Below are 13,912 nucleotides of genomic sequence, written 5' to 3'. Positions count from 1 at the left end.
TCTCTCCCCCTCTCTCTCCCCCCCCTCTCTCTCTCCCCCTCTCTCTCCTGACAGCCCGTCAGTATCTCATGCAGCTCACTGATCCAGTAATGAGTGACCCGACAGTGAAGAATAAATATATTTATAATAACTAGTTTATTTTGTTCCAGAGGTAGATAAATAGCTAAGTGTGTCAGGTCTAACTCTTGTGTGTCCCGCTCACCGGTCCGGCGGGCGGAGCTGCAGGGTTTCTGCTTCACGTTGCATTCCGCTATTTTACTGTCTTTTTCGGACACCTTAAAATAATGCCAGACCGGTGAAGCCATGTTGGCGAGCTTGTTTTGCCGCACACAGAGAAAAGTGTCATGTATTTTACGTCATGCGATCGGCTCTCGCGATCGGCATGTTTAGAGAGCACCGATCGATCGGTAGAGAGTGAGTATCGGTGGCCGGTGGATCGGAGCATCCATAATTATCAATCATCACCAATCCACGCTCTCAGCCCCTCTGGCCTTTGCGTCTGATCGGGCTTCAGAGCTCAGCGGTCACACTGCTCTTTTTCAACGCTTCAATCCACGAAGAGAGGCGCTCCGGGTGCAACCTGCTCACTGGTGACTTATCAAAGTCTGATGAGATGCAGCTGCTAAGACATTCAGGCAGGAGACGCTTCAGACTGAAAAGAATATATAAATGACACACGACAGTTTGGATCACTGACTTACAGTACAGCCTCACACCTGCACAATTAAAGCTCGACTAAAAATAAATGCGATCAAATCTATCTCATCTTTCCGACAGCTCTTTCCAAAAATCAGGACGTTGGGTTTTTTTATTCGGTGTTATCACAACACATTTCCCTGAAGCTTAAGAGAAGTTTCATTTTGGATAATTGACTACAAGTAAGAAAATGTATAAGCACAATTTGATTTATAAGGTTAACAAAAAACACGGGGGGAAGTTGTACACAACAAGAGACATGTGACCTTTTTCTGAATATTCTACATGCCCCAATGTGTATTCCATCACTTAGCACTCTGGCATCGTGTCTTCAGGCTCAATGCGTTGTCCCAGGTTACACCCTAAATAATGATCATTTGAATAATCAGTGGCGAACCATGTCTATCACAACTGGACCTTCTGTCGACACGCCCCGATACCATTCTCATGTATTCATTTTACATACCGTACTTTTTGGACTATAAGCCGCAGCAGCTAAATGGTCCGTCTGTCTTGCTCTCGTTCTGTCTCTCGGTTCCACTTTCACTTTGGTGCGCTACCTGTCTCACTCTTTTCCGGCCTCCAGCTTTTCCCGCTGGAGCCCGCCGCTTAGAGGTGGCGGGCGCGGACCGGTCCTAGAGCCCGTAGAGTTAAAGGTGGTTAATTTCACCTGTACAATCCATAGATTTAGGAGGTTCCCTAGTGGCCGCTAGCTGTACAAAAAAAATGTGGGAAAAAGTTGCGGCTTATAGTCCGGTACATTGTATTTATATAATTAAATCGATTTTTTTGTTTGTTTTATCTGAGGGTGTTCTCTGAATACCTTGAAGGCCCTGACGGTTCTCCACTGTGAATAACACACATAGTCAACCTATATCTCTGGTGCCAACTAGCGAGCGTAGCGTCGACTAATCCTGCACGTCCCTAATATCCTATATCGTATACACAAAGTTGTGCATTTGAGTCTCGTCTAATGTTCTCAATACCGGTTTGAGGCTCTCTCTTTTCTAGTGATGCTTCTTTAATTGCACATTTTCTTTATCAATGAGCGAAGGAGAAAAGACCTGGCAGTCTCTTTATCCGCTTGTCATGATGTCAGTCATGATGAGGAAAGTGTTATTCTCACCAGCAGACCTCCCTCTGAGCTGCTTCGAGGAACTCTGATGACAGAAGATGTAAAAACTGAAATGCTTCCGTGCTTTTACCGCACCGTGTCGCTCTGTGATCTTCATGCGAGGGGAAGCCAGGTACAACGCTGTGATTTTTGATTTATCCCTTTCAGAATTGAGACAGAACCTTTTTAAGGTTTAAAGGCCATTTAATGTTGCAGCTTAAAGGGTGCTTCGGCAGGAAATGGCTTTCTGAGCTGTGCTGGAAGCTGAGGGAGGCAGCTGGGAAAAGAGAGGCAGAGTGGATGGTTAATATAATTGGGGTAACTGAATGCCACAAACAGTCAGTGCGCTTGTAGCCTTGAAGACTATGTTTACAGTGGAAAACCAATGAGTAAGTGAACAACTTTTGCTATCCTTCGACCACGATGCAGACTTTTAATAATCATATTTAGGGGAGCTTCCACAGGGGGTCCGCGGGGTCTTAAAAAGTATTAAAGTAGATAAATCAATTTAGCGAAAATGAAGGCTATTAAAAAGTATTAAAGGGCAAGGTCTTACATTTTGTAGCTTGTGTTCAATAAGTATATAAATGGTCCAGAGAGGTTGTGTTCTACAGTCTGCCTGAATGTAGTCATGGCGTAGGTGTGTAGTGTGATTCTGTGGAGTTTATTGATGGCATCCCGTTGGGTTTGACGTCATCTGAACAGGACGTCGCACGCTCACTGCTTGATAGCACGAAGGTCTGTTTACGCCGGTTGCTAAGCAACATCGTTATGGGGAAATGCAAGTCTGCGTCCAAATGGTTGGAAGATAAGGAGGAAGGACAATCAATACTGTATATAGTCAATGTGAGGTGAAGTGTGTCGCCAAGGTAACCGGTTAGAACTCCAAGTGGCGATGAGTAGTCAATGTGAGGTGAAGTGTGTCGCCAAGGTAACCGGTTAGAACTCCAAGTGGCGATGAGGTCTTAAAATGTCTGGAAAGGGTCTTTAAAAAAGGTTTTAAAAGGTCTGACTTCAGGATTCCTGCATCCACCCTGTTCTATATAGCGGTTTAAATATAAGTTAGAGACTTTTCCCAGTTTTGTTGTAGATTGAAATGCCCAGAGGCAAGCTTATCCAACATTTTTGTAATGTGTTGGACGTCACTAAAGCTCTGGTGGATTCCAAGTCAGAACTTTTCGCTGAGTCAGATGGTCTTTACTTTTTATTCGTGGGGTTCAGCTCTGGCATATTTCAGTGTATAACATAATACGAGGAGTTTACCCTTTGTCCATGCGCCCTGCATTTGTTAAAATTGAAAGTACATACTATCTTAGATTCAATAACTGTCTTGATTCAAAGTGCAGAGTCTTATTGTGTCTCTTGGTCTTGGAAGGATCTGCAGGATTGATTAAAACCAGATTCCCTCATCTCTCTGGACACTTTCCAAAGGAGTTTTATTTCTTCTTTGTGTCTTATGTACGGAAGAGAATTAGGGCCACATGTGGAAACAAATGTGCGATCCGACTAAAAGGGTTTTTGTTTTGAGTAGGTATTCCATAGCTGTGCAAATCTATGCTTATTTACCATCTTCTGTTGGTGCATGGACACAGTGTTTACCCTGTGCCTTTTGTAAATCCCATCCCCACCGTCAGAATTAACACGAATACATTCATAAGAAAACTGTGTACTTCAATTTTGTTGGTAATAATCGACATATCTTCTTATTAAGAGTTATTTGTGAAGGGCTTATTAGGCGCTTTCACACCGGAGTACTTTTCCCTCGTACTTTCCCCGTTTAGTTCCGATAGTGCCTGGAATTTTGCATTCACACCAAAAAGAGAACTTAGTTCAGAGAACTTTCCCCCCCTTTTTAGTGCCTGCTAGAGAGGTGGGACTATCCTGGGGAGAAAAAAAGTACCAATTTCTGAATGGCTGGGCGAATTGCAAACCACGCCCCGTAAAACTCTGAAAAGTTTTTTGAAGCCGCCATTGTATTTGCTGGCATTATTAGCATTATCATTAGCATTAGCCCCGCGCACCAACGCAGAGAGAATGAGGACCACAGATGGAAATTAGCTATTAGCTATAATCTGGCATATTGCATCTCTTCTCTTTGCTGAGATTAATGTTTTGGTATGCATGGTCCTTCTATAAATAAATAAATTTAAAAATAAATTAAAAAAAAATAACTTATGGCAACAACACAAAATAAAACATGGGAGCGGTGGAGATGAGGAGGTGTCGGCGTTCTGGCGATTTACTCGGAAGGCTTCAGTAGAAGCTGCTGGGACTCCCAGCAGCTTCTACTGAGTCCCCAACTCCCCAACTCCGGCCGGGGACTTCGGGTGGCAGTATACGCCGTGAAGTTGTTTGCGGCCTGCCAGTAAACCCAAAGCAGAAGAAGAAGAAGTGACGTCAGCGGCTTCATTTGCGTAATCTTCCCTCAGGGAACTCATTCCGATGTGAACGCGATCGGCTCTTAGTTCCGTGGTGGAACTAAGTGCTGGGAACTAAGTACGGCAAAGTACTTGGTGTGAAAGCGTCTATTGACTTTTATCCCTAACGGTACGTCCACACAGCAGCTTTAAACTAATCTTCCAACGCTTCTCTGCCCATTGACTTTGAATGGGGATGACGTCACTTTGCCTCACTTTTCGCCGAACTGCATTGTGGGGGAGCGAAGCGAAGATTTCCAGGATTTTCAGGATTCAAAAGTTGAGCAATGTTCAACTTTTGAAGCTGAGCTGGAAGCGCCAGCCAATCAAACACGTTTATGCAAATCTGACAGTAGAAGCGCTAGCCAATCAAACCGCGTGTAAGCAGGGAGAACCAGACCGCAGTTCATTTCCTCATATTCCAAACGGGAAATTACGGTAGCAAATCACCCGGTTCTTTACGACCAGAACTATTAACGGGATACAAACCGGAGGAACCAGGCATGGAGGGAGGAGGCAGAGACAGTGGGTGAAACTGGTAGCTTTCCGCCTGTTTGGGGAGTTTATATATATATATATATATATATATATTGCTTGCATAAAATCCCCGGGGTTTTTTGCTTTGTATGTCGGGGGCGGGAGATTCATGTGATTGGTCGCAAAAAATCCCCAAGCTGTCAGACACGCCCAGCTCCAAGATTTTCAAGATGTTTGAAAAGCTGCTGTGTGGACGTACCGTAACCCTTTACATTTATCCACCAACTGCCATCAGTTTGTTTTTTTCTGGACAATCTTCGTCACACCAAAAGCTGTACTTGCCATTTTCTCCTTTCCAATTTTCCACCACAGCAACATCAACAACAAAAACGTTTACAGACATTCGTAGAGAAAAGAAGATGTCATCACAGTCATTACACTTATTGACAGCAAGTACATAAACACACGTGGTCCGCTCAAACGTCTGCCTGTAGATGTGATCTGGTTCCTCACGGTGTGTTTGTGCTCGTGTCGACTCGCTGTAAACGTGTAGCTGCTGGAGCGGAGAGGTTGAGTTTATGGCGGCAATAAAGAGATTAACAGCCTTGTAACGTGCAAGTGAACCATCTCTAATGCGGTGTAAAGCTCTCAATGACTGCTGGATTGTGGGACACCGCTTCATGACTGGGTCTCAGTGAATGATGTACAGCAGGGATTTCTTTCATATCTGCTGGCTTGGGAGGTCATGGATTACATGTAACGGGATTACGTATCAGGATACAAAAAGTAACTTTATTCGCTTACAGTTACATAAAAAAGATTGGATTACTGTTACATTTCTACATTTGGCGATTACTAGCAAAAACCTAAACACATCATATAGTGTGTGTGTAAAGGATCAGATGTTATCTCTTCTCTGTCAGCTGTTCTGGTCTGTAGGATAATACTTTACGTGTGAATCTATACTTCTGCTTTATGGTTTTCACTTTCTTTGCTTCATTTGTTCTGTTTCTAATTCTGTCAGCTCAGACGTTATTTCTGCTGTTTTAAACTGTAGTATGTGCTCATGTGTTTCAGTGTTGGTGTATACTACTACTGTTTGAATATGATAATGAAAGGCAGGTTTTCCTATCAATACAATCTCTAAACAGAGATTTTGAGACTTAGATTATATATTTGTACAGGTAACTAGTAACGTGCATTATTGCCTGTTCAAGCTGCTGTTCAAGACGTACAGCTAGATATAGGGTACAGTAAATGTGTGGTGTTAAGATGTATGTTAAAGGTGGGCTAGGTAATTCACTTCAGAAACACTTGTTATATTCCATGGAATGCTCTTAACGTCCCGATAGCAATGAATACATTAAATGCTTTGACAATAAATACATAAAAAAAATATCATCTGTGGAAGCCGTGGCGCTGTAAAAAGCTCGACCAATCATCTGAGCCGGCTAAAGTAACTGGATGGCCTACCTGCCTGTCAGTAGGGCTGAACGATTAACCGATTTTAAATCGAAATCCCGATTTAAAATTTTTTCCTTGTGTGTGAGTCAACCACACCAATCAGAAGTGCTGTGCTCCACATGTACCAGCCATTGTTAACCAATCAGAAGTGGCCCCTGATAGAAGGTGATAGACAGATTGATCCAAGTGCCAAGTGCTTCTGAAAGTGCCGGCCCTTTCCAGATGGCTTCCAGTGGAGCTTCAGATGGTTTGGTGAACCGTCTGAGTCAGGTTAGAGACGCTCCATCACGTGTTTCTATCACAGGGTGAATCTCAAACTGGAGCTCGACTTTAAAGAAACCCAACGGAAGCTTCATGTAAGTTGAGTTCTTTCACTCGTAGCTCGGGCTGCGGGGTGCTGGAGACGGGAGCACGTTGATGCGACCTTCCTAGCCGGAGATAAGGCCGCATTTTACAATAAACTTCCGTCGGGTCGCTTAAAAACAAATATCGCAAATCGCAATATTTGTCAGAAAAATCGCAATTAGATTATTTCCCAAAATCGTGCAGCCCTACCTGTCAGCCTTCCATCTGGGCACAAACTTATCTCGTGCCCTCATTGGTCATGTGTGTGTTGGAGGAGGGGCTCTGTAAGGAAGTCTGAAGGAAGGGGCAGATTTATTTCGGTTGTGTATTTTCAAATTCTAGCGCACTCAAGCTGGTGATGGCAAAATGAAGCTTTGAATGAAGCATCGAACCACTTGGACAATTGTGTCGGAAATAGGTTCATTTCTCGAAGCTTCAGTTACAGCGACCTCTCCTGGCGAAGTGCAAGGCTGCAGTGGGTTTAACGTATCTTTGCCTTGAAAAATATTCGATGCACACACACACTAAGACTGAATATCATGTTCTATTTGCGATTAAAGATTGATAATTGTGTGTATTGGGTTATTGAGAAGAGACTCCAGAGTGCTGGACATGTTTTTGGGCGGAGAGGGCCTTTTATCAGTTATTAAATTATTAAAGCTGAAAAGCAATCATTAAAATACATCCATTCCGGGCTTTGAACCAGCTGCGCGGAGGACATCGCCGCATCCTGGCCGCCGGCTCTCCCCACTGGGCTATCTATTCCTTCAAATATTGAACTGTTTTTATATTACTGATAATTGTCTTTTTGTTCACAACTTCTCCACATTTCAAAGTGTTTCCCGAGCCAGAACGACCTATCTTTCTTCCTGGCTTGCTCTATAATGATACTACAATTCAAATGCAATGCCAACAACAACTCAACAGCAACAACGCAAACTACGACAACAACCCACACATTGCGCATTGTTTAGAGCGGTCATAAAGTGTTGAAGCGCTCAAATTCGAAACTGTTTCAACCTGTCACCTGTCAGAATCGAGACGAGGCAGTGCATTGAATCACCTGATTGGACGGCGAACCAGTCATTCAGGAAATGAAGCAGTTGCTGCTTCGGACGTCACATGTCACGTGATTTGAAGCAAGCTTTCGAAGCACTGCTTCTATGGAATAGGAAGTCCAGGGTTTGTTCGAAGCTTCAGTGTCAAACTGTCATCACTAACTCGAGCCGGTTTCTCCATTCTTACCTACCCTACCTTTAACATCCCCTCTCTCTGTTGTTTCTTCAGGGTGTCCACACTGTAAAAACTCTGTTCCCCACTTCACCACGGCAGCAGAGCTCTTCAAAGAGGACAGAAAGGTAAGCTGTGTTTTTTTAACATCAACACACACATTTACACCCCGTAGTAGTGGTGTGACACTTTGAAATAAAGAAAACAGTTCTCTGTCATGACCCACGGTGAGATGAATATTGATTTCATCTCTGTGTGTGCTCAGTGCAATGCTAGAGCTTAGCTGTGTTTAACTTAGCTTAGCACAAAGACTCTGTGAAGACTGAAAATACACGCGCTCCAATTATTCCATGCTGGCGTCCTCGGGTTTCCTCCCTGAAGCACTTCTTTGAGTTAGTTTAGTTATATTCTGCCTTTAACAACCGACACATCACACAGAAGAAAACCAAAGTAAAAGACACATTCAATCCAGCTTGGCATGCAGAAACTAAACACCTCTTAGAAGAAAAGCATATTACACGAACACGCTGCATAAGATTGCACGATAACAGAAAGTTGAATATAACATATTTCCATAGTGGCTCGAGAAGGTCTCAAATGATTTCAACAACACAGACTGCTGGGCCTCTGCTGCAATACAGACTCTCACTGTTTGACAGCCTAACACTATTTAAAGGGGACCTATCATGCAAAATGCACTTTTTGATGTCTCTTATACATCAACATGTGTCCCCGGTGTGTCGGAGAACTCCCGCAGCGTCAGAAAATAAAACCCTCTCTCTTTTCTTCCGTACCCAAATCTCTAAAAACAACGGAGCTGATCCAGATTTGCGTCCGATATGTCGTAATATCTGAAATGTGGACCCACGGCCCAATCAGAAAGCTGCTATCAGAAACAATGCCCGGCTGTTTTGGACGTAGTATGGTCGGTGTTCACATTAGCATCGCTAACACTCAGAGCTAACCTGTACTGGAGAGCATGTGTGTGAAGAAGCAGGAAGTAGAAAGGAACTCACCTTGTGGTGTAACCGGCAAGAGAGAAAGCCTTTGAGCTCCAGACTGTTTCAGATCCTTGATAATCCATGATATGGCGTTTCATCACGGCAGCATTTAGTTTAGACGGTAGCTGCCGGGTCCCGCATGAGCTCAGACCCCTCCTCTTTTAAAGCTTTATCCCAAAATCAGCCCTTTTGAAACAGGAAGTGAAATAGAGGGATATGAGGCATGGCTAGAATGGGTTATCTGTTTGGTATTTTGAGCAAAACACTTCCTAGACATGTTTTTATATTTTATATATCTGAGACCTATGCTATTGCCTAAAGATAGCATGATAGGTGACCTTTAAACAAGACGTTAGATAGTCATGAAAGATCTCCAATCATATCCTAACTGTTCCTAGAAAGCGTCTTGTTTTCCGTTTCTACTTGTGCACAAAATGCTCTGTCAATGAGACAAGGAAAATCAATATGATCCTGTGAGGAGAAAGAAAACAAGAATCGGCATCTCGTGATCATTATCTATAGGGTGTTTTGAATCCTTATTAAATGCAGTCAAATTGGATTGAAATTCCTAAATGTCAGGACCGGTTACAAACAATTATTTGATATAGTTTTCTAGGCACACATGCACTTTTTGTGTCATAGGTTTCAATGAAATTAGCGGTTGAGCCGTTGAGCTGCTTTATGCTTATCTGTCTTACAGTGCAGACGCTTTTCTGCTTGCTCTTGCTTCTGCTTACTTTCTATGCTGATTTTCCTATTCTTATTCTCTGAAAACTTCGAGCAGCGGCTCCTGGACATTAACTTATCACTGGGACAGTTCATCTTCGTAAATAGACGGAGGGTTTCAGCCATATTTCAACATTTTTACTACGACCTCAGTCTTACAGTAGCGTGGCCTAGCAACAGCTCAAGCCTGGTAGGCTACTGCATGCTATTTAGCTTAAGCTAGTTGGTAGAAAAATGCCTCCGTTCTCTACAGATGACTTCCACAAACTTATACAGAAGATGGCTGTGTTGAAAATGAAAATGCAACGGTTGGAAGTTAACGTGGAAGTGAATGGACTATGTCGTGGGAATGACACCACTTTACCAGTGTTGCAAAATAAGCGAGAAGGGTATGCTAACTCACAGCTAGTTAGCAGCTACAAGGATTCCAAGGAACAGGAGGGCTGCATACTGGGTAATAAATCTAAAAGTGGTAGTCCTCCCTGGAATTCTCTGGGTGCAAAGCCTAAGAGTAAATAATTTCCATGGGATTTGGGAGGACGGATAACAGGCAGAGCCCAGCGCTCTGAAATCTGTGATGCGACCGGCTGGCCTGCATTGTTATCACCCAGGAAGAGCGCCTCTTCAACCCCTGTTCCTACTAGGAAACAGCCGTGGACAGCTGCTAAAGGGAGAACTACAACAAATCCTCCTAAACCACCAAGTGTGCCAATCCAGAACAGATACGCTCCGCTGACCGAGAACCGGAGATCCCTTTCTGATGACCTGGATAACCTGTCCTCTTCACACAGCAGGGTAAGGACCAATAGCTACTCCAAAAGTAAAAGGCTAGAGGGAAAGCTAACGACTGGGCCTGAAACTCTGATTGTGGGTGACTCTGCTGTAAGAGATGTAAAAGGTATGTGTAGTAAGAACAACACCAAAGTACTCTGTTTTCCCAAGGATGTGGTCTCTGACTTGGCTGGGAAGATCCTGCATATTGGGGCTGAACATCCGACTGTGAAGAATGTGGTACTGCACATTGGAACAAATGATGTTGTGAAACAACAGTCAGAAGTGCTGAAAGAAGACTTTCAATGTTTGTTGGAAACTACCAGCTCTCTAAATGCAGAGGTGTTCATCAGTGGCCCTCTACCGCCAGTCAGAAGAGGAGTGGAGAGATTCAGCAGATTGTTTGCACTGAACACCTGGCTTTCAACTGTCTGTACTGACCATTCTGTGCATTTTATTGACAATTTTAACTTTTTCTGGGATCGCAGACATCTTTTCAAGGCAAATGGAGTTTGCCTGAACAAGTCAGGAGTGAAATTGTTTATCTCTAACATATTCAACTGCCTGCGTCATCAATCTGTTCCCTCTGCCAAGGACAAGCGGCAAGAGGAATCAAAACAGGAGAAAGACACAACACATCGCGCAGAAAACCCTGAAGAAGTATCACTGCACCCGCCTGAGGAATGTTCTGATTATGGGAGACCTATGAGACACATGGAGGAGTCTCCACTGCCCGTCACCCCCCCCCCCCCCCCCGGCAACGCCTTTGAGGATACTCCGTTCACCCTTTCATCCTCGCCCACCATCCTGGAGATCGTTGAACACATGAAGGAGATACAGAGGGCTGGCACCGATTCCTTCCTGGAGTTCAAAGACTAAACTAAGGCGATACGCAGGGCTGGCACCATGTCCTTTACCCCCGCTCCTCAACGACGCCCACCAAAATCACAGCAGAGACGCGCACCATCTCCCCCGTCTTCATCACCGCGCCTACGTCAACCACCTCCCCCCCCTGGCAGCATGTCCTTTACCCCCGCACCATCTCCCCCGTCTCCTGATAAGGATGTGTGTGTACAAAACGCAACAAACTCTTACTGATATGTGATGGGTCCAGGCTCAAGGGCGTATGGCACACTTAACTCTTTCCAGGACATGCCGGGGCCCTGCCTGCCTATAGCTTTGCCGATATTTGTGTTGATAGGTAATGAGATGCAATAAGGGGCACACTCTGGACTTAATTATCTCAAAGGGTCTGAATATCTCTAAGGTTGTGGTGACTGATGTTGCGCTCTCTGACCATTCCTGTGTTTTCTTTGAGAGCTCTATTTCTGTTCACACAAAGAGGTAACCACAAAGCGATATTTAACTGAAAATACTAGGGAAATGTTTACTCAGAATTTTTCTTCCACACTTGCCCCTGCTAACATCTCAGTAAATGAGCTAGTAGATCATTTTAATTCAAAAGTTGAAAATGTTATAGATGCCATTGCTCCAACTAAGGTAAAGGAAGTGTCTGGCAAGAAAATATCTCCATGGAGAAAGGCCATGACCGTGAAAACATAAAAAAGAGAATGTCGAAAAGCTGAACGCAGGTGGCGAAAAGCAAATCTCCAGGTTCACTTTGAAATCTATAAAGAGAGACTTGGCCTTTATAATTTGGAATTGAAAAACGCACGACAATCGTTCTTCTCTAACATCATTACCAAAAACAAAAACAACGCACGTGCCTTGTTTGCTACCGTCGACAGACTAACTGACCCCCCAGTGTCAGTAGCCTCTGAATTTCTATCCACCAGGGCGTGCAATGATTTTGCCTTCTTCACTGACAAAATTCAGAAAATCAGACAAGCAGTCAGTGCCTCTGCATCAGGTACAGCAAATGTGTTGTCCCTGTGTCCACTTAATATCAATTCAAACACCATGACACAATTCCATCAGATTAATGATAAAAACCTTGAGGAGATTATTCAATTTCTGAAGTCCTCCTCCTGCTGCCTTGATATTATTCCAACAGGATTTTTCAAAGATGTTTTGCCTTGCATGGCCTCAGATCTACTTCATATAGTAAACAAATCTCTTCACTCAGGTATTTTTCCACAGACCCTGAAAACTGCAGTCATTAAACCGCTCTTAAAAAAGAATAATCTAGATGCTTCAGTAATGAACAATTACAGGCCCATATCAAACCTGCCATTTCTAGGTAAGATCATTGAAAAAGTTGGTTTTCAACAGTTGAGTAATTTCTTGCATTTAAATAGTTGTTTCGATGTGTTCCAGTCAGGCTTTCGTCCAAACCACAGCACTGAGACTGCTCTTGTAAAGGTCTTTAATGACATCCACTTAAACACAGACAGTGGCAGAACTTCAGTGTTAGTATTATTAGATCTCAGTGCTGCGTTTGACACTGTTGACCACAGCATATTACTGGACCGACTGGAAAACTGGGTGGGACTTTCGGAAACAGTTCTAAATTGGTTTGAATCCTACTTAAAGGACAGAAACAACTTTGTTTCTATAGGTAAATACACATCTGAGTTGACAAATATGACATGTGGGGTTCCTCAAGGCTCCATCTTGGGGCCTCTTCTCTTTAACATCTACATGCTACCACTGGCTCAGATAATGAAGAACAAAATAAGTTACCATAGCTATGCAGATGACACACACATCTACGTAACCATTTCACCAGGAGACTATGCTCCAATTCAAACACTGAGTAAGTGCATTGAACAAATCAATGACTGGATGTGTCAGAACTTTCTCCAATTAAACAAAGATAAAACTGAGGTAATGGTTTTTGGAGCCAAGTCAGAACGTATAACAGTTAGCGCTGAGCTTCAGTCTGCAATGTTCAAACCAACAGATAAAGCCAGAAATCTAGGTGTAGTCATGGACTCTGACCTGAGTTTCAACAGTCACATTAAAACAGTTACTAAATCAGCCTACTATCACCTAAAGAATATATCTAGGATTAAAAGACTAATGTCACAGCAGGATTTGGAAAAACTTGTCCATGCTTTTATCTTCAATAGACTCGACTACTGCAATGGTGTCTTCACAGGTTTCACTAAAAAATCTATTAGAAAGCTGCAGCTGATTCAGAACGCTGCTGCTCGAGTCCTCACTAACACTAAGAAAGTGGATCACATCACTGTTCTGAAGTCTTTACACTGGCTTCCTGTGTGTCAAAGAATAGATTTCAAAATACTGCTGCTGGTTTATAAAGCACTGAATGGTCTAGGCCCAAATTACATTTCTGACCTCCTGCTAATTTATTATGCTCTCTGCTCGACTGCTTTAACTAACTTTGTGTTATTGTACCTTGACTCTGCTTTTGGGGATTTCCCTTTGCCTGTACTGTGTTATAAAGGTTTTGGGCATGTCATCCACAAAGGCTAAAATCCCCAAATTCCCTCCATTGAACATAATGAAATCACTATAGCCGCTTTTACACCAAGTACTTTGCCGTACTTAGTGCCGGCACTTACCGCCATGGAACTAAGTACAGATCGCGTTCACACCAGAAAAAGTCCCTGAGGGAGGATTAGGCAAATGAAGCCGCTGACGTCACTTCTTCTTCGTCTGCTTTGGGTTTACTGGCAGGCCGCAAACCACTTCACGGCGTATACTGCCACCCGAAGTCCCCGGCCGGAAGTCCTCGGAGTTGGGGA

At 43.5% G+C, this 13,912-nt stretch overlaps 1 protein-coding gene across 1 annotated transcript in view; it reads left to right on the top strand.

Annotated features, from left to right (window-relative positions):
- Positions 1-13,912, top strand: part of pdia5 (protein disulfide isomerase family A, member 5) — a 117,588-nt gene that overhangs the window by 90,356 nt on the left and 13,320 nt on the right. Inside the window, 1 exon segment of the mRNA XM_034109974.2 lies at positions 7,801-7,871. Coding sequence (XP_033965865.1) covers positions 7,801-7,871 — 71 coding nt within the window.

This window comes from Pseudochaenichthys georgianus, chromosome 21, assembly GCF_902827115.2.
Source record: "Pseudochaenichthys georgianus chromosome 21, fPseGeo1.2, whole genome shotgun sequence".
NCBI classification, from domain to species: Eukaryota; Metazoa; Chordata; class Actinopteri; order Perciformes; family Channichthyidae; genus Pseudochaenichthys; species Pseudochaenichthys georgianus.
Note: the sequence above shows the minus strand (reverse complement) of the source record. Positions and strands in the feature narration are given on the sequence as shown.